The sequence below is a fragment of the Netta rufina genome (assembly GCF_964035555.1).
Source record: "Netta rufina genome assembly, chromosome: 10".
Classification (NCBI taxonomy): Eukaryota; Metazoa; Chordata; class Aves; order Anseriformes; family Anatidae; genus Netta; species Netta rufina.
Genome location: NC_140133.1, coordinates 9343475 through 9362927, shown reverse-complemented (window position 1 = coordinate 9362927; position 19453 = coordinate 9343475). Strand labels below are relative to the sequence as shown.

Below are 19453 nucleotides of genomic sequence, written 5' to 3'. Positions count from 1 at the left end.
GTCTGGGAGAGGTGTAGGGAGGGGCACCAGGGCTGGGGCTGCCCCAATCTGGGGTGGGGTGGTGGGAACGTGGGGCTGTAAATTTGGGGTGTCCCCTGAGGACTGGGGATTGTGGAGGTGTGAGGAAGGGCCCCAGCTGCGGGGTGACCCCGCTGCCCCGCAGGTGGCTTCGGCAGCACGAGAGCGTGGAGAAGCTCAACATGCACGCCATCCTCAGCGCCGCCACCGGCCAGGAGCAGCTCCTCACCGAGCTGCTCATCAGCCACGCCAAGGTGAGCCCCGGGTGGCCAGGGGACACCCGGCTCTGCCCAGCCCTGTCCCTGCTCCCCCAGCTCTTGGCCCATCCCTGCTCTGTCAGGAAAGGCGGCGGCGAGCACCCCAAAATGTCCTCTGTTTTGCTGCAGGGGCCGGGTGGTCCCTGGTGGAGGAGTGCAGGTTCTCGGGGCTTGCCCCACGCGGGTGCTGTGTGCTCCTGGTACTCCTCCCAGAGTTTCTTTGTGTATGAGAAAATCACAAACTGCATGGTCAGGAGGGATGGTGTGAGGCAGGGCGGCGGGTGGGGGCAGCAGTGATCCCTGTGCCAGGCCCTCAGCCTCCAGCTGGGATCGGCTTTCGGACAGCGGCCAGTCTGGGGATAAACCGTCGATGGTGAAGAATCTGCTGGCAAAGATCTTTAGTGTTTTGCCAATGTTGCTTTAAAAAAAAAAAAAAAATAATAATAATAATAATTAAAAGCCAAGCTGTGGTATTCCTGCCTGTTGGTCTCCGGTTCCTCTCTAGGTGCTGGTTTGTGCTGACCCCACTGGCTGCGGTTCCTTGCCCCATATCTGCGTGGCTCAGCCACAAAATAAGTAGCCTGGGCTGCATGGGGTCGTGTGGGGCCCTGGCACTGCCCAGACCTCGGGGATATTTTCCCTTTTGTAACCCCAGCAGCACTCTCTGGTCTCTGAGTCCAGAGGCTCGGTGAAGAGCTGTTGATTTGTGATGCCTCCCCAAAGACTGTACAACTGAATGTGGGTGATAAAACGTGGCAGTTGTGTTGGGAAATAGCAGTTCTGCCTGGTCCCCTGGCTTCCTGGGCTTTCCCACTCATGTAGTATCTGCTGCAAAAAGAAGGCTCAAAAACTGGTGGTGTAAGAAAGCAAATTGGTGCTGCGATGCGTGCCCCAGGACTGAAACGGCCACGGGGCGCTGGGCACCAGCCTGGCCCCTCTGCCTCGCACCCGTCTGAAAGGCTCTGCTCCTGTCCAGATTCCCGTTCTCATCGGGGAGCTGATCTCAGCAGAGGTCTGGAAGCACAAGGTCTTCCCCGTGCTGTGCCGGCTGGAGGACTTCCACCCGAGAAGCACCTTTCCCATCTACGTGGTGGTGAGTGGGAACTGGGCAGACACTGCTGTATTTAAAAATGAATCCTGTGCTGGGGGTCTCAGAGCTGTGATTTTACCTCTCAGCAGGCTGAGATGTTGCTCCTGACAGCAGGTTCTGTACCTGCTGGTTAACAGACCCCACAGGACTTTGTTTTGTCTGGTAAAGAAAAGTACAGCCCCTGGGATTTTGGCAGTCCCTGTTATGTCCTTGCCTTTTCTGTGACCGGGAGCAGATCGGTGCCTGGAAAATCGTCAGAAGTGCCCCCCACACACACCCTGCTTCCTGGAGGGGTGCTGAGGAGCCCTCTCAGGGAATGGCTATACCCTTTTCCCCATCCTGGCTCCTGAGCAGCTGTTCCCCGGGGGTATTTGCCCCTCTTTGAGCACTGTTTTTTCTCTGGTGGTTCTAACCACAGCTTATGTGCTTCCTCGTTAAAAAAATAGACAAAGTAGCTTTTTCTTGATGAGAGCTGAGATCCCTCGGGCCACTCTTGGCAAGACAGTGATCTCAGTAAGTTGGCTTCCCTGTGGAGGGACGCAGCCCTTGATCTAAGGCAAATCTGCCCCAAAACTCTGAACTTTTAGCCAATTTTCATTCCAGAGTGACACCTTGCTGGGGAAGGGGTGTCATCCCCTAGCAGCTGTTTGCCTGCAGTATTGCCTCAAGGCAATTATCTCGTGGTTCCTGGTCTCAGGACAGCACTGTCCACGCTGGCTTTTGGCCACAGCTGTAGAAGCAGCTTCTCACCCCACACCCCATCCCATTGCCCGTGCCACCCACTTGGTGTTTTTTCCCCCCACAGCTGCATCACGAAGCCTCCATCATCAACCTCTTGGAGACGGTGTTTTTTTACAAGGTGAGCGTTCAGCTTGCTGTAGCATAAGGGTGGGAAGTCACAGCTGTGGGGGCTGGCTCCCTGTGAACCTCTTGTCGTTGTGAAGGAGATCTGCGAGTCGGCAGAGGACAGCGTTCTGGATTTGATCGATTACTGCCACCGAAAGCTGACCCTGCTTGCAGCTCGAAGCACCAACGGACAGGCAGCGACCCAGAAAGAGCTTCATCCCAAGGACCTGGCCAGCCTGTCGTCCATGCAGGTGAGGAGAAAGGCCTGTCGCTTGCTGGGGACACAAGTGACGGAGGCAGCAGGCAGCCTGAAGAAGCCCAGAGAGGTTTTCTTACAGAGAAAGCCTCGGCTGCAGCACTGGCACCTCCTGCCCTTTCCGAGGCACTCTGGTGTTACAGATCATCTGTGCCCAGCTCGGACAGGCTGCGTGCTCCTCCCTCCACCCCACAGCTGCGCTTCCTCCCTGCCTCGTGACAGTGCAAGCTTCAGGCTGCCTGCAGGACAGGTTTTTGAGCTGGGGGGCAGCTGGAGAGTTGATAATTAGGCAAAGTAATCAGTGCAGGGTTTGGCCGTTTGCTGCTGCTCTCGAAAGCTGTGTGGTGACGTCTCCATGGAGCTCCTGAAACCTCCTGACCTCAGGCTGCCACTGGAGCCAGCCAGGGTTAACCGTGAGAGAAATCCCATCCGTAACTCCACGTGTGACACAGCTAGGGATTGCCCTGATGCATTTCCCTCTAACTTCCTCTGCTCTCCGAGGAACGCCTCCTCTCCTCGCTGGTCCAGGCCAGCAGCGAGTCCAGGGCTGTTCCCGGTCGGGTGTTTCAGGGTGGCTGCTCACAGATTTCTGCTGTGAGAGCTCTTTTTGCTTCCCAGCACCTATTTTTTTTTTCCTTGAGCCGTGCAGATCACGAGGAGCATCTGGAGAGCTGGAGTTGAAGCGATAGCCTGCGAACTTGGCAGCACCTCCCCTCTGCTCCATCCTTTGGCCTGCTGCCCGAGCACGTGCTCCTCTCGCAGAAAGGGGAAGGAAGCTGAGGGCTCCTGAGCACAATGGGGATGTTTTCCAGGAAACGCTCTCCCAGCTTGAGCTGGGGGGGGGGCGAGGGCTCTCTGTGCTTTGACACAGCTCGAGGAAGAACAATCCCCTCTGGCTACTTGGGCTCTGAAAAGCGCTCGCCTCCCAAGAAGCCTGGCTTCCTCCGATTTATCCCAGCCTCTCCGCATACAATAACCCCGTGCTACAAAGCAGCTCCTGCCCCCTCCTGCATCGCGGGGCCCCTTGGCTGTTACGGCTGCATGCCGTGGTGACCCTGGGGCACTGCTCCGCTGGCACCCAGCAGCACCGATGGTCCCTGCGCCGCGGCAGCAGCGCTGAGGTCCAGCCACCAGCGGGAGCTGTGGGGAAGCGGGGCTCCCGTGGGCAGCCCCACGAGCTCTGCCACTCTGCCGGGGGAGCTTGGAGAGGGAGGCAGTGACCTGTGGGAGGGGGAGAGCCCGAAATTTCCAGCTTTCCTGGAAGCTTTAGGGGAACGCGAGCGGCGTCCGCTGGGAGCTGCTGAAGTCAGAGCTCTGCACGCAGAGCCGAGAGCTGGCGAGCAGCTGGGAGGGGAGTGGAGAAGGAATTGGCACCTCGCAGCCCCGACGTCGTGGTGGTCTCAAAAGGGGCTGACTCAGAGGGTGTGCGGGCTGCTAGCCGGGGCGCGTGGAGGATGGAGGTGGTGCCCACGCTGACTGGAAGCTGGGTTGCGTAGCTGTGGGCTGGGTTAGCCACAGGGATGTACTCTGCTGGCCCTAAGTGAGCTGGAGGGGAGAGGCAGCCCCAGAAAAGGGTCAGATCGGGACTGCGGCTGTGCCTGGGCCAAGATTCTCCTCCTCGTCCTCGTGATGATGCAGCTCCCCTCTCCTGCAGCCTCGTGTGTCTCTGCCAGGCCACGAGGTGATGCCAGGGAGGGAGAGAGCAGCAGTCTGGGACTGTCCTCTTGCAGGGGGTGGCACTCCTGGCACCGCCGGTACCCCCTGTGGCCTGTAACGGGCAGGGAGATGAGGGATGAGCTGCAAGCGCTCCTGTCCCTGCTCTGGCAAAGAAGCAGCGCTGCTGCAGTCCAGATGAGAACCAGAGTTTGTTCCATGGGGTTTTGGTTTCCTCCCCAGCCCGTGGTTGCTGATGTGCAGCCAACAAGCTGCCTCCTCGTAGCTCCGGGGAAACGGGGCCTGAAATCCTGAGTCTGTGCTTGCCCCTCCGCAGGAGCTGCAGAAGCAGGCGGAGGCGATGGAGTTTGAGATTTCCCTGAAAGCCCTCTCCGTGCTGCGGTACATCACCGACCAGGTGGACAGGTGGGTGCCCAGGGACGTGCCCTGAGCAGCCCTTTTTGATGTTCCTGCGGGTTGGAGGCCTGGGCGCCCTTCAGCCGCTGGCTGTGTCGGTGGTGGCAGCGGCGCTGCGCCCCAGGAGGCGAATACAGCAGCACTCCGCCCTGCTCTGTGGTACTTGTGGGAACAGGAGCTGCTCTGACCATCATTGTTTTTCTGCTGCCTCTCCCAGTTGCCTCGGGGAGCGTTTGTGTCTGTTCTGGCCGTGGTCTGAGCGCTCTGTTTCACCCCTTCTATCTCCAGCTTGCCCCTGAGCGCGCTGACACGGATGCTGAACACCCACAACCTGCCCTGCCTCCTCGTCCAGCTGGTGGAGCACTGCCCCTGGAGCTGCCACGAAGCAGGTACAGCGTGTTCTGCAGCTCTGCAGCCAGGCACGGCCCCCGCTGCCCCACAGCTTCCTCGCAGCGCCCCTCTGAGCGGACACAGCCTGTGGGAAGTGGCGCTCCCCGCTGCAGCCCTGCGAGGGGAAGGAGCCTCAGCAGGGGTTCACAGCGCGGGCAGGAGAGGAAGAGATTGTGGGAAGCACGTGGCTCCGTGCCTGCTGAGAGGAGCCCAGCTGGATGCGGGGCTTTCCTTCTTCCCCCGGACAGGAAACGCATCCCTTCCCTCCGCCTGCAAGCTTGGGGTGTCAGAGGAGCTTTGATCCAGGGCCCCGAGGGAGGGATGGGAAAGAACCAGAGCACAAAGGCATTTCCAGGCTGTGCAGATGCAGGGTTACATCCTCCTCCATCCCCCAGAGCAGCACAGCTGCTTGTTGTGTCACGTCTGTTATGGTCGTGCTGCTTCTGGCTTTCACTGGCAGAAGAACCTCAGGCAGAGCAGGCACTGGCCCTGCTGATACCCCAAAATGTGCCTCTGCAGCCACTCTGGTGGGTCCCCACCATCTGCTAGTGTTCTTCAGTACCTGGCCGAGTACAGAAGGTGGTATCGCAGGGATCTTGTAGTTCCTGCCACAGCCCTGTTGCTTCAAGACGCGTTCTTTGTGCTTTCCGTGCTCTCTGATACATTGGTGTTGTACCAGGAAGGCTGCTGTGCTGAGCAAAGGGCTGGGGAAGCTGAGGGAGGCAGAAACTGGGGGGCTCGCCTGAGCCAGAGCAAGGAGGTGAGCGCAGGGCAGCACCCCACCTCCGAGCTGTCTCTCCCTGGAGCCCCACGTTCGTCTCTCCCTCAGGCAAGCTCAAGAAGTTTGAGAACGGTGCGTGGCACGAGGTGCCCCCTGAGGATCAGGTGAAGATGACCAAGCTCGACGGGCAGGTGTGGCTTGCCCTCCTCAACCTTCTGCTCAGCCCCGAATGCCAGCGCAAATACCGCTTCGACAGCTTCAACAAGAGCCAGCTCCTCAAGGTAGGCTCTGTAGGGGACAGCGGTGTGAGAGCAGCGGGGTCTGACACTGCCAGCAGCACAAGGGCTGCGTTTGCCTGGGCACCGCTTGGGACCCCCGTGAGTTGCTCTGACAGTGCCCCTGCCGGTGCCCAGCACACACCCGGAGCCCTCTCACTCCTCAGCCCCATAACCCAGCTCTGGCTCCCCTGTCCTGACCTCTCTCCCTTCGCTCTTCTCACCCCCTGCATGGTCGCAGCTCCGGGCGTTCCTGACAGACGTCCTGCTGGACCAGCTGCCCAACCTGGTGGAGATGCAGAGGTTTCTGAGCCACCTCGCGGTGACAGAGCCGGCTCCGCCGAAAAAGGATCTCGTGCTGGAGCAGGTATGGGGTGGCTCTTCCAGCTCTGCTCTTCTCTCCAGCTGCTCCGCTTTGATCCTTGTCGCTCCCTTCCCCTTTTTTTTCCTCCTGCCAAACTCGGCTCTGGAGAGGTGGCAGAGTGTCAAGCACCCGTGTCACTGTGACACCATTACTGCCGGCTCAGTTGGCTCCCACTTCATCTGCTTCTCCTGCCCTTCCTCTGCTACAGCTGTGGCCAAGCAGTCACTCCTCATGGCATAAAAGCTGGGCTATAAACAGCTGTCGAGACTGCACTGAGTCGTCAGGGTGGTGGCTCCGCAGGGCAGAGACAACCCCGGCTCATTTTAACTGATAACTGTTTGACATTTATCGTTGTTTTCCTGCTGGGTTCTGGACTTCCCTAGGAAGAGCCCCTTCCACAGCCCTGGCCAAGGGCTGCTTGGCACGCTGCCTGCAGAAAAACGCCAAGGCAGTGCTCTGAGGAGAGGGGCTGGAGGCAGACCGATTCCCTGCTGCTGCCTGGGGCTTGGCAGATGGGCCCTGAGCGTCTTCAGGCATCGTGGGGTCCATGCATCTTCCAGTCTGGGCAGCAGCAACTCCTGGAGAAAAGTGTTTCTGATGCCTCCTCGTGAGCTGAGGGGGAGGAACTCTGTGTAAAGAGAAGGGCAGGTCTCTAAAGCATCTCCGTGCACCCCAGTTTACCTGCCACCGTGTCAGTGGGGCACAGGCAGGCATCTGTCCCGCTGGGGACCTCGTCCAGCCCTTGTCTGGGCTGCTGCTCTTCACCACAGCTCCGCTTTTGGGCTTGCGTTGCTCCTGCCTCCGCCAAGGGCAGGCAGGGGGAGCCAGCTGGAAGCGCACACACGGGCTCCACACTCTGCCCAGCAAGCAGTGAACTCACTCCCTGTCACCGAGCCAAGCTGAGAAAAGTCTTTTCCATTCGGTTTCTCCCCGAGCAGCCTCCTCCCCTCCCAGGCCTGGCTATTTTTTACTTGGCTGGAGCTGCCAGCACCGTTTGAAGCATCCTCCTCCTCTCCGCGCAGCGCTGGGCCGACGCTTTCCCTTTTGCAAAAAGCAGCCCTTCCCCTGGTGTTCGCCTTCGGGGAAGTGACGAGTGGAAAAATCTGCTCAGGCAAACGGCTCCGGAGTGCTGGGTTCACTGCCTGGTGCAGTGCTGAGAGCTCGGGGCTCTGTCTGGGAGCTGGGGCCTCGCAGCTGAGCTCCTGCTCCTGAAGGTTGTGCCCGTTTCACCTAACGCTCCTCACCTCTGTCAGGGAAGGGGATCTGGCCCCTCAGGGTAACCAAAAAGCACGCGCTGTGCCTGCACCACTGCGTGCTGCCCCTGCTCACCCTGCTCCTTGTCCCCGGGGCCAGCTGCCCTCCTGTCCCTTCCCGTCCCTTGTGCTGCCACCTTCCAGCTCTGCCTCTCCCGCCAGGTGCCCGTCATCTGGGACCACCTCCTCAGGAAAAACGCGGGCAAGTGGGAAGCCATCGCCAAGCACCAGGTGAAGCACGCCTTCAGCCCCACCGAGGAGGAGCTGAAGCTCCAGGCACGCAGGTGAGGCCCTGCCCCGTGCCCGGTGTGACCAGTTGTCCCAGTCAGCAGGGACTGGCACTGCCACAGCTCCCTGCTCGCCCCCTGTCCCCTTTGTCCCCTTTGCAGGTGGGCGCAGACGTACAGCCTGGACCTGCTGGAGGCTCTCGCCCCCGACAAGCCCCGATGCCGGGTGTGTGGGGTGGAGGCGGCCAAGCGGTGCTCCCGCTGCCGCAACGAGTGGTACTGCACGCGGTAAGGCAGCCCCCAGCCCCCCGTCACCCCACCCTACAGAGGGGACGTGGCCCCGAGGTGCTGGTGGAGGGGATGCTGGCGAGCACCATGCTCCTGCTGTGGGGTTGGGGTGTCCCTGCAGCACTGGGGGGTGGTGGTGGCACCGCTCAGCTCCCGGCAGAGTGGGCGCAGCCCTGAGCCGTGGCTCCCCCTCGCAGGGCGTGCCAGGTCCAGCACTGGCCGAAGCACCGCATGGCCTGCAGCCTGCTGGCACAGGCAGCAGGGACAGCGGGTGCCCCGTGAGCAGGGCAGAGCCTGGCCTGCAGGAGGAGAAGCCCCTCGGGACCACCAGGGTGGGCTCACAGCAGCACCTCCCCGCCTGCTGCTCGCCGAGCCCCCTGCAGCCTCAGCCTCCCTCTCCCCACCACCCCCTCTTCTTCTGCACCCTGTCAGGGCTCAGCTCCCCCTCTTTTCTCCTCTCAGAATGCAATAAACCACTTCCTCCCCTCCCTTGCACCCGGGGGCAGGTTTTTGTGTGTTGTTTTTTTTTTACTCCGTGATGCAACATGAGAAATCCTGGAAAACCTGAAAAAGAGCTGATACCCTTGTGGTTACCAAAAAAAGTCGAGCCCACCCCACACCCCAGCCAGGGTGTGAGCCCGTCCCTGCGGTGAGCGGGGCGCAGAGGCCCCCAGGCCACCTCGTGCCGTTAGAGCAGCAGGGGCGGGAGGCAGAGGATGTGGTTAGCACGAGGACCTGAGCGAGCAGGCGAGGTTCTGAGGTGCTCAGCGCCTGCCATCTCCCAGGCTCCCAGGAAGATGCTCTCTCTCTCTCTCCTGGGACGTCAGCACCAAGGGCTTGGTCCCAGAGCACTGGGGGGGATCCCAGTGCTGTCACTGGTGTCACTGGGGCTTGCAGCAGCCCGGCTGGGAGCTGGGCTTTGCTCCCCAGCGGCCCGATTGGCGGAGGTGGTGGTGCCACAGTGCCACGGGCTGCGTTTTCTCACCTGGAGCAGTGCCCCCTGGCAGCCCCCGGGCACGGCTCGGGGGTGCCGCTGCCGCCGGGACCCGGGGGTGGCCCCGGGCCGATCGGGGCGGCCCCGTCGGGGAAACTGAGGCACGGAGCGGGGCAGCTCCGGTCCCGGGACCGCACGGAGCGGGGCCGCCCCGGGCCCCCCGCCCCGTCCCCGCCTCCAGCCCGCCCCGCAGCCCGCAGCCAGCGGAGCCGCCGCCGGTTCAGCCGCCGCTCGCCGGGGCCGGGGGGGGCGTGGAGCGGCCCCGGCCGTGCCTCAGTTTCCCCCGCGGTGCCGCGCGGCTCCCGGGGCCATGGAGCTGATCGAGCTGCGGGAGCTGCAGCCCGAGCCGCGGCCGGGCCGGGGCCGCTTGGAGCGAGCCAACGCGCTGCGCATCAGCCCGGCCCGGCGGAACGGCCCCGCCGCGCGGCCCGAGCCCCGGCTGGCGGCGGCACCGGGCACCGGGCACCGCTTCGAGCCGCGGCGCCGCGGGCTCCACACCTGGTGCGACCTCTGCGGGGATTTCATCTGGGGGGGCGGCAGGAAGAGCCTCCAGTGCCGCCGTGAGTAGCGCTCCCCAGCCCTGCCGCCCGCCGCCGGGCACGGCGTCCCGGGACCGAGCATCCCCCGGTACCGGGCATCCCCCGAGCAGCGGGCAGATCGGGACCGAGCATCCCGGGACCAAGCGTCCCGGGACCGAGCATTTCCCCAGGCAGTGGGCGTCCCCATACCGAGCGTCCCGGTACTGAGCATCCCCCCAGGCAGTGGGTGTCCCGGGACCGAGCATCCCGGCACCGTGTCCCCCTGGGCAGTGGGCATCCCGGTACTGAGCACCCCCCAGGGCAGTGAGTGTCCTGGTACCGAGCATCCCGGTACCGAGCATCCCCATACTGAGCATCCCGGTACTGAGCACCCCCCGTGCAGCGGGTGTCCCGGCACCAAGCACCCCCAAACCGAGGGTCCTGGTCCCAAACATCCCCCCCAGGCAGCCCGGGGAGGGGACAGGGGCACCCCGGTATCAGCAGGCAGCGCAGCACAGCACCGGGTCCCACGCGGGTGCTGGCTTTGGGTGCCCCAGCACAGCGTGGGCGGGCAGCACCCCCAAATCCCCCCCAAATCCCCGGGGTGGAGCTGGGGGTCTGGCGGTGCCGGTGTCCCCACTGTGCCCCCTGTCCCTGTCCCCAGACTGCAGCTTCACCTGCCACTACCGGTGCCGGGCCCTGGTGCGGCTGGACTGCAGCGGGCCCCTGGGCACCGGGGACGAGGACGACGGCACCGAGCAGGAGCTGGAGAAGGACACGAATGTGGTAGGGGACGTGGGGCGCACGGGGGGGGGGAGGACACAACCCAGGATGGGCTGTGCCGTGCCAAGCCGTGCCATGCCAAGGTGTGCTATGCTGTGCTGTGCCGTGCTGTACCGAGCCGTGCCATGCCAAGGTGTGATATACTGCACTGTGCCGTGCCATGCTAAGGTGTGCGGTGCCGTGCCATGCCGTGCCAAGGTGTGCTATGTTGTGCTGTGCCATTCTGTGCTGTGCCATGCCAAGGTGTGATACACTGTGCTGTGCCGTGCCATGCCAAGGTGTGCGGTGCCGTGCCATGCCGTGCCAAGGCGTGCTGTGCTGTACAATGCCGTGCCATGCCGTGCCGTGCCGTGCTATGCCATGCCGTGCCGTGCCGTGCCGTGCCCCCCCGCAGCCCCGGACCCCCTCGGGCACCCAGCCCGGGTGAAATCACCGCCGGAAACGGGGCCGCGCCGCGCCGCCCCCGACCCGCGTCAGCTCAACGGCCGCGGCGGGGCGGAGCCGTGCTGAGCCGAGCCGGGACAGCAGCGGGGCCGCGCCGAGCCGAGCCGAGCCGGGCAGCGGGGAGCGGGCAGCACCGAGCCCAGGCTGGGGTCGCGACAGGGACCGCGCCGAACCGAGCCGCGCCGGGAGCGGGCCACGGTGCCGCGCCGAGCGGGGACCGAGCCGAGCCGAGCCGCGCCGGGAGCGGGCCGAGCGGCGGCACCGAGCCGCGCCGAGCCGCAGCCGAAGCGCTCGGGGCGCAGCGGGGCCGTGCGGAGCCGAGCCGGAGCGGCCGGGCTGGCGAGGGGCAGGGAGAGCCCCTGTGCCCGGGCAGGGGCCGCAGCCGTGGCCGGGACCGGAGCCGGGACCGGGACCGGGGCAGGGCCGGGGGCGGCGGCCGGGGGCTGCGGGGCGGCGGCGGCGGCGGCGCTGGCGCTGCGCTGGGGAGGCGCGGGGGGCACGGGGGGCAGCGCGGCCAGCAGCGGCTACTGCAGCCAGGAGGACTCCGACTCCGAGCCCGAGCTCTTCTACACCGCCCGCACCTCCCTCGGCCGCCGCCCGCGCCGCCGCCAGGTCGGTCCCGGGCCGCTTCTGACGTCACGGGGGGTGACGTCACGAGGGGTGACGTCATGGGGGGGGGACACGGTGTTGGGGGGGGTCGGTCCTGGGGCAGCTGGCTGCGTGGCGGGGCAGCGCGGGGGCGCGTATGGCTTGGGGCGGGGTGCCCGTGGGGTGCCCATCGGGGGGGTTTTGGGGTGTCCGTGGGGTGCCTATTGGGGGTCTTTGGGGTGTCCCTGGGGTGCCCACGCTGGCTGTGGGGTGCCCGTGGGGTGCGCGGGGCTTGCAGCACGTCGAGCAGGGCGGCGAGCTGTCCCCATGCCCAAGCAGGGTCCCTCCAGCAGCACTCCCGGCTGCGCTTCAGCCCCGCGGCACCACGGAGATACTCATTAGCCAAATACTCATTAGCGGCTCCAGGCGGGCTGCCCCAAACCCCCGGGGTGTCCCCATCGGGTACCCAGCCCTGTCCCGGTGCCAGGCTGGCGGCTGCCTCGGGGACACCGCCGTGATCTGGGACGCCGGGAGGGGACATGAGGCCGGTGGCTGAGTGCCAGGGCTGATGCAACCCCGCACGCCCCGTCCACTGTTCACGGGGTAGGGCCACGTCTGTGCGTGCGGTGTCCCCCCGGGGTGGCTGCTCAGCCCCGCTGCCCTCCCGCAGGATGAGCCCAGCAGCTGGGACACGGCCGAGCTGGACCCGGCGCAGGTGGAGCAGCGCATCAAGGAGTACAACAGCCAGATCAACAGCAACCTCTTCATGAGCCTGGTACGGGGACATCGGGGGGGACGTCGGGGACCGCGGCGCCCTGCCCTGGGTCCCCTACTCACCACCCCTACGTCTCCCCCGTGGCAGAACAAGGACGGCTCCTTCACCGGCTTCATCAAGGTGCAGCTGAAGCTGGCGCGCCCCGTCTCCGTGCCAGCTGCCAAGCGGGGGCCTGGGGGGCGGCCGGGGCAGCGCGGGCCAGGGGTGAAGCGCCGCACGTCCTTCTACCTGCCCCGCGGCACCGTCAAGCACCTGCACGTCCTCTCGCACACCCGTGCCAGCGAGGTCATCAGCGCCCTGCTCAGGAAGTTCACCGTGGTGGACGACCCCCGCAAGTTCGCCCTCTTCGAGAGGTCCGAGAAGGATGACCAAGGTAGCACCTGGGGGGGCCTGGTGGTGTCCCCGCAGCGGCACCGGCCTCGTGGTGGTGGCCCTGTGGTGGCAGCACTCCCCGGGCAGCAGTGGCCCTGTAGGGTGGTGGCCCCCCTGACAGTGGTGTCCCCATTTGCATCAGTGTCCCCACAGTGGCAGTGTCCCCCGTGGTGGTGGGTGGTGTGTCCCTCTAGTGGTGGCGGTGTCCCCTTGGTGGTGATTGTGTCCCCATGATTGTGATTGTGTCCCCTTGGTGGTGGTGGTGGCAGTGTCCCCGTGGTGGTGGTGGTGTCCCCTTGGTGGTGATTGTGTCCCTGTGATGATTGTGTCCCCATGATGGTGGTGATTGTGTCCCTTTTGTGCTGACTGTGTCCCCTTGGTGATTGTGTCCCCATGATGGCGGTGACTGTGTTCCCATGATGGTGGTGGTGTCCTCATGATGGTGACTGTGTCCCTTTGGTGGTGACTGAGTCCCCTTGGTGACTGTGTCCCCATGATGGCGGTGGTGGTGTCACCATAGTAGTGATTGTGTCCCCATGATGTTGGTGCCATCCCTATGGCAGTAGTGTCCCCATAATGCTGATCACATCCCCGTGGTGTCCCCATCCCCACGCTGGCGGCGGCGTCCCCACGGTGCCAGCAGCACCCTGGCGGTGCTGACCCGCAGCCACCCGCCCACAGTGTTCCTCCGCAAGCTCTCGGACGAGGAGCAGCCGCTTCGGCTGCGCCTGCTGGCCGGCCCCAGCGAGAAGGCGCTGAGCTTCGTGCTGAAGGAGAACGACAGCGGGGAGGTCAACGTGAGTACAGGGACAACGTGGGGCCGGGCACTGCGGGGCACGGTGCCGTTGCCGTGCCCGGTGCCAGGTGCGCTGTGCCCCGCAGTGGGACGCCTTCACCCTGCCCGAGCTGCACAACTTCCTGCGCATCCTGCAGCGCGAGGAGGACGAGCAGGTGCGGCGCGTCCGGCACCGCTACGCCCGCTGCCGCCGCGAGATGCAGGACGCCCTGGCCACGCGGGCACCGCGGTGACCACCGCCACCACCACCGCCACCACCACCAGCACCACCAGGACGGACGCCTGCCGGCGGGGGGACGTCGCTGGGACGGGACGGGACGGGACGGGACGGGATGGGGCGGGGGGGGACAGGAATAAAGCGGCTGCACCCCCGCGGCTCGGGCCTCTCTGTGCGACTTGTGGCGGCGCCGGGATTCGAACCCGCGGCCTCGGGCATGGCGGCGGGACGGGGAGGGGTGGGGTGGGGTGGGGTGGGGTGGAGCGGGCGCCGCTGTCACGTGGTCTCCCTGTATCACGTGGTCTCCCTGTGTCACGTGCAGGGGGCGCCGCCGCGCGCCGGAAGTGTCGCAAGGCAGCAGCGGCGGCGGAGGCAGGAGGCGGCCGGGAGCTCGTCGGTGCCGCCGCCCGGCCCCCGCCCCCCGCCCCGCCTCGGGGCCCCGCCGCCGCCGCCGCTATGGGCGCCAGCGGCTCCAAGTCGCGGGGGCTGTGGCCTTTCGCCTCCTCGGCGGCGGGTGGCGGCGGCGGCGGCGCCGAGGGCCCCGGCGGGCAGCAGGCCCTGGCCAGGCCGCGGGGCGCGCGCGCCGCCACCCCCTTCGTGTTCACGCGCCGCGGGTGAGAGAGGGGACGGGGGGGGGGGGGGGGGCGTTGCCATGGCAACGGGGTGAGCGCGCGGGGCGGTTGCTATGGGGGTGGTTGCTATGGGGCCGTTGCTAGGGGGGCGTTGCTAGGGGGCCGTTGCCGTGGCAACGCGGCCGCCGCCCGGAGCCGGCCCGCGGCGCATCCCCGGGCCCACCGGCAGCGGCTGGAGCCGGGACCGGGACCGGAGGGGCTGGGACCGGGCCTCACGGGACCGCACGGGATGGGAGGGGCCGCCCCTGCCACCGCCTCCCCGCCTGGCCCCACGGATGGCCCGGAGCAGCCGCCCCTCTGACGACCTCCTGCGCCTTCCCGCAGCTCCATGTACTACGACGAGGACGGGGACCTTGCCCACGAGTTCTATGAGGAGACAATCGTTACCAAGAACGGGAGGAAGCGTGCCAAGCTGAAGAGGATCCACAAGAACCTGATACCTCAGGTAGCGTGCGCAGAGGGGTGGGGGAAGGCAGGTGGTGAAACGTCCTGCTTGCGCCCGTGGTCCTGGCCCTGCAGCAGCTCTTGCACACCTCGGGGTTAGGGGGAAACCTCAGGGCACTGTACTGCAGGGAGGGCGTTGGCTTTCTGCTTGTCCCACAGCTCCTACTCCCGAGCTGCGGCTGCTGGGTGTCCCAGCTGCCCCACATCACCTTGTCAGGCAGTGGCAGAAGAGGGAGAGATGGTGACAGCCTCCAGGCTCCCTTTCCAGGGAGGAGGAGAGCCCCAGTCCTTTAGAGCCACCAGGCCGGGAGGTGGCTCACCGAGGCGTGTGTGGCAGGGTGCAGCACCAGGCCGTGGCAGCCCAGCACCAAACACCTTCCCTGAGGCGCAGGTGTTCGCACAGCTGTCACATCGCTGCAGAGAGTTTGGGAGCAGCAGCCAAAGCCAGTCATGTGCTGACACGAGCGTGCCCATCCCCCTTCCAGCTCGGTGGTGACAACAGTGCTGCCAGCGATGTTTTTCCCTCTCCGGAGGTGCTCAGGATTTAGTGCTCCCTCAGTATAAGTGAACGTGGTGAAGTCAGGCAGGAGGTAGGATGCTAATTGGGGTGCGGGAGAAAGATAACGCGTAGGGAAGCTTCTCAGGGGTGTAAATGGTGAGAAGGGAGGAGGAAGCCCGGCTGCAGAGCACCCCGCAGGAGTCTCTCAGAGGTACGCAGAAAGGCAGGACGCAGGCGTGAGCCCAGGGGGAGCTGTTGGTGTGCTCCAGGGGTGGGCAGCCCCCAGCAGGACAGGCTCTGCTGCTCTCACAGCGATGGGGCGTGGACGGGGAGCTGCGTCCCAGCCCTTGGTGCAGGTTAAAACCCACCCAGTGGGAGAGCTTGGCCCAGCTGGAGAGGGCACAGAGCGGCTTTTCACAGGGCCAAGTTTTTCTGTGGGCCTTTATCCTGCTCCTGCCAAGCAGCCATGTGCTTCTTGCCCCGTCGGGCACGGCGCCCCGCTTACGCTGCCGCCCGGCGAGAGGGTCCTGGCGGTGCTGTGACAGGAGGACGCTTGCCCCGGGGCATGGGAAAGGCGCCTGTAGCTGGCATGGACGGAGCCTGCATTCAGCAGCATCCCCTCTGGACAGAAAGCTGCTTTTCTTGCGTGCCAGCTGCCCTCGCTGCATTCTCTCAGAGAGCTCTTTTCAGTCTTTTAAATCCCGTGGATGCGAGGTGCCGGGGGAGCAGCCCAGGCAGCCGCTCTCTGCCAGTCACGCCTCAGCTGCTGCACGGGCAGTGCCTGGCAGAGCGGCTCCCTCCTCCCGCGCCCGGCTGCGCTCCAGACCCAGCGTGGGCGGCAGCGGCCGCGCCTCGTTGGCTCTCCAGGGATGGGGGCAAAGGGCAGAGTGCTTCTGCATTGCACGCCGTTGCTTGCGGGTACCCGGTGCCACGGCAGCTTCGGGGTCTGGTTCCCGGAGGGCACGGTGCCCTCCGTGGTGCCGACACCACGCGGGGCGACTTGTGGAGCTTCGTCTGCCTCCAGAGCGTTCATTCTGTCCCCCTGCCCACCGCCCTGCCTCTCCTTTCAGGGTATAGTGAAACTGGAGCACCCTCGCATTCATGTGGACTTCCCCGTGATCATCTGCGAGGTGTGACCGCCGGGTGCTGCTGCCCACGGGCGGGACTGCCCCGAGTGTCACCGCGCGAGGCTGCCCCGAGTTCCCGGCGAAGCGGAGGGATGAAGGAGGACGCTCGGACACTCAGACGTGGATTGTGGCTCTCCCCTCGCCCGGGGGCAAGGCGGGACGGAGCGGGCTCGGCCGGGCTGTGCTTGGCTGCTGCTCCTCGCAGGAGATGGGTGACCTCGTGCAACGACTGCTTACAAACACCCCTGCTTGAGTCAGAAGACTTGAAATCTCTTTTGTAGCCTCTAGCCGACGTTCGGATGGGCGACTGGAACTGCACGCGAGCTGCTGCGTTTGAGCTGGCAAAGGGAGAGCGAGCCTGCGCTGCTCAGCAGACAAAGCCCCCTGCTTCTCAGGTATGCCCCGGGAGAGCCAGGGCAAGGTGACCGCTGCCCGGCGGTGAGGTGGCCGGCGCCGCGGTGCTGTGTGAAGCTGGCTCTGATGGACGGGGACCAGGAGCCGGGCCGGCAGCACGCCCGGTGGGTGCTGCGCTCCTCTCGGGGCGGAGATCGGGTGCCGTTCCCTCGGACCTCTGCCCCTTCTCCTCTCGCGTTCCCCGCTCGTGCTGCCCGGCCGTGGGGCCCTCCGGGTTCCTCCCCGCCCGCGCCGCGGGAGCGAGTTGGTTCCTGCAGAGCACGGCCCCTCGCTGCCGCGGGGCCGGGCATCGCCTCAGCTTCGCCCTCCCTCCCGATGGGATCGGCCTCGGCAGAGCCCGGCAGGAAGGAAATCATCGCTTCCCTCCCCGTCCCTCGCAAACAATCGCTCGCTAGGCCTGCCCCGGCTTGGAAATCTCCCTGGCCATGTGAACCACGGTTCCCCCCGCGCCCCAGCTGGCGGCAGGAGGAGAAACGCCATGCACTTTAACGGGAGGCTTTCTGCTCCGCTCCGGAAGGTCCTGCTCTCTTCTCCTCACCCTTCCTGCTCGAGGCCGGGGGCGCCTCAGCCACACCCAAAAATCTCCCCCCCACCCTGCCAGCGGGCCCCGGGGCTCCGGGCCGGCTGCTGCGGGACCGGCGACGGCCCCGAGGAGCCTTGTGTCAGCCTGCCCTGCAGCCCGCTCCCGCAGCAGCCCGCCCGGCTTCCCTGCTCTTTCATCCCAGAACTTATTTACTTTCTAAGCACTTCAGACGTTCGCTACCTCGATTATTATTTTTTTTTGATTTAAGCTGCTGGCGCTTGGCCGCCGGCCCTATCGGCGTCTGCGTTGGATGTATCCAATCCCGTATCCAATCCCGTATCCATCCCTGTGCCCAGCCGGAGCGGCCCCGGGCGCGGGGCCACATTCCTGGCTCCGGGGAGATAACCGCGGCGTGGCTGTTGCCGTCTTCCTGTCACCACCTCTTCCCTCCGCGTCCCCCACCCGCTGTTCCAGTGACAGGGCGGGCACGGAGGGCGAGGTGGATGTGCCGGGCAGGGCTCCAGCGGGGAGCTGGTCTACACTGTGATGCTGGGCGCCTCTCTCCCCATCTTTTGTTCTCCCGCTTGCTTGAAAGAGTCTGTCTTCAAACAGTCCCCCTCTGAAGAGTTTCTTATTCACGCCACCTGCTCCGAGTCGGGCTCAGACCGCAATCTCCTGGAAAACCGCCTCTCTGGGGCCGCTTTGTTCTCGCTGAGAGGCTGCCCTGCCCCTCCTCCCTTCCCCCAGGGCAGCGAGCCGCGCTTCCCCCAGAAACTCGCCTTCTCCCACCCTCTTCTCCCCGCCGAGGAGAGGCGGCGAAGCCGTGCGGGCAGGCGCCGATCTGCCTCGCCCTGCTTCTCCTCCCCAGCCTGGAGGGTCCTCGGGAGCGGCTGAAGGCACCCGGAAAAATGTGAAGATCGCTGTAAATAGTATCTGTGTCCACTGTGTCGTTGGAGCAAGCGAAAAAAAAAAAAAGGAAGGTTTCCTTGCCGTGTTTTATTTTTTTTTTTACCACCTCTGTGCAACTTTGTGCTTCCCCGTGTGGATGTGTAGCCGAAGCGTACTCACCGACACTAGGGTTCTTGCTCCTCTAGCGTGTGGATAGGAAGCGGGGGGGTTGAGAAACGTACACTATTTATGGCCCTTCCTCTGCCTCCGAGTGCATCTGTCTACTTTTTGTTAAATTTCAATAAAATTGTTTGTAGATCCCGCAAGGTTGGGAGCGGCTCAATGGGGAGGGCCGCGGCCGGGAGCCCGCGCGAGGAGGGAGGCTGCGGGGACCCGAGGAATCTCAGCTTCTCCTCTCCGAAACCACAGCCGCCTCTCGCTGCCTGGTGCCAAAACGGTGGCGAAACCCAGCAGCTCCCGGCGTCCTCCGGCACCGGGTGGGGGCTCGTGAACGTGGTGCTGGATGAGTCCGAGCCGCTAAGCTCTCTGCTCGCTCACGGATTTTTTCCCAAGTGGGCAGGAGCACGTGGAAAATGCTGCTCGGGTGAGCACCAGCAGGGAGGGCTCCTGCTGCCGGGGCCGTTAGCGGTGACCCCTTCGATGCCCCAGCTTGGGATTTGGGACCTGCTGCTTAACGAGCTGCTGGGGCCGGCTCCTCTTCCCAAACCGAGTGGAAATCCTGCCCAGGCTGTGTGCGGCCGCGCTGCGCTGACTCAAGCCGAGCCCCACGGGGACAGGATCTGCGCGTCCGCTCCTTAATCACCCGCCTGACAAATCGGGGCCTCGTCAGTTGTGCTCAGCTAACGAGTTTCTCATCGCCGGCGTGACCCCACGCCGGGATGCCGCCCGCTGTCCCGGCCCTGCCGGACGGAGCGAGCATGATCTCAGCGCAGCCCTGCATCCTGCTCGACCCCGCAGCCCCGCGAGCCTTTTCCTGCCACCGCATGTGCCTCGCATCATTTCCTCCACGCCGGCCGGCTGGAAATCGAGCCGCTGACGAAAGGTTTCATGACAGCAACCTACACAGCTCATGGGGATGCTGCCACAGCTCCCGGAGCACCGGCTCTGCCCGCTGTCCCGTGGGGACCGACCCCAGCGGGGACAGCTCGCGGTGTCCTGGTGGCGGGCGTCACGGCCGGGCGCGGCAGAACAATGCGGCCGCCCTGGCTCGGTCCCGGGCAGCTCCGCGTCCCGCTGCGACACGCGGCCGGGCCCCGCTCCTGCGCCCCCACAGCCCGCCCGGCCCTGACCCCACAGCCACTGCGGGTGCCACCCGGCCCCCAGCGCACGGGGATGGAAAATTTGAGGCGTTTTCTTGTGCCTG

General features: G+C 65.2%; 3 protein-coding genes across 3 annotated transcripts; all 3 read left to right on the top strand.

Moving 5' to 3' along the window:
• Positions 1-69: 69 nt before the first annotated feature.
• Positions 70-8337, top strand: ZMYND10 (zinc finger MYND-type containing 10; the record flags this gene model as incomplete). Its single annotated transcript, XM_084292894.1, has 11 exons — positions 70-272; positions 1252-1368; positions 2171-2224; positions 2310-2462; positions 4458-4546; positions 4826-4926; positions 5757-5929; positions 6165-6290; positions 7703-7824; positions 7930-8055; positions 8253-8337. Exons 1-11 carry the CDS (start codon positions 201-203, stop codon positions 8335-8337), a joined length of 1218 nt encoding a protein of 405 aa, XP_084149020.1. The 5' UTR covers positions 70-200.
• Positions 8338-9344: 1007 nt separating this feature from the next.
• Positions 9345-13636, top strand: RASSF1 (Ras association domain family member 1). The gene is made up of 6 exons (XM_084292544.1): positions 9345-9609; positions 10232-10353; positions 12053-12157; positions 12245-12530; positions 13211-13326; positions 13412-13636. Exons 1-6 carry the CDS (start codon positions 9360-9362, stop codon positions 13556-13558), a joined length of 1026 nt encoding a protein of 341 aa, XP_084148670.1. The 5' UTR covers positions 9345-9359; the 3' UTR covers positions 13559-13636.
• A 252-nt stretch (positions 13637-13888) lies between these two features.
• On the top strand, positions 13889-18395 carry TUSC2 (tumor suppressor 2, mitochondrial calcium regulator). The gene is made up of 3 exons (XM_084292542.1): positions 13889-14156; positions 14499-14619; positions 16188-18395. Exons 1-3 carry the CDS (start codon positions 13999-14001, stop codon positions 16251-16253), a joined length of 345 nt encoding a protein of 114 aa, XP_084148668.1. The 5' UTR covers positions 13889-13998; the 3' UTR covers positions 16254-18395.
• Positions 18396-19453: the final 1058 nt, after the last annotated feature.

Excerpts from the sequence above, each read along its gene's own strand:
- TUSC2 (XM_084292542.1), top strand. The coding sequence starts at position 13,999 with ATGGGCGCCAGCGGCTCCAAGTCGCGGGGGCTGTGGCCTTTCGCCTCC. Across the intron at positions 14,157-14,498 it reads TTCGTGTTCACGCGCCGCGG|CTCCATGTACTACGACGAGG; the intron begins GTGAGAGAGGGG and ends GCCTTCCCGCAG. Across the intron at positions 14,620-16,187 it reads ACAAGAACCTGATACCTCAG|GGTATAGTGAAACTGGAGCA; the intron begins GTAGCGTGCGCA and ends CTCTCCTTTCAG.
- RASSF1 (XM_084292544.1), top strand. The coding sequence starts at position 9,360 with ATGGAGCTGATCGAGCTGCGGGAGCTGCAGCCCGAGCCGCGGCCGGGC. Across the intron at positions 12,158-12,244 it reads GCAACCTCTTCATGAGCCTG|AACAAGGACGGCTCCTTCAC; the intron begins GTACGGGGACAT and ends CCCCCGTGGCAG. Across the intron at positions 12,531-13,210 it reads GTCCGAGAAGGATGACCAAG|TGTTCCTCCGCAAGCTCTCG; the intron begins GTAGCACCTGGG and ends ACCCGCCCACAG.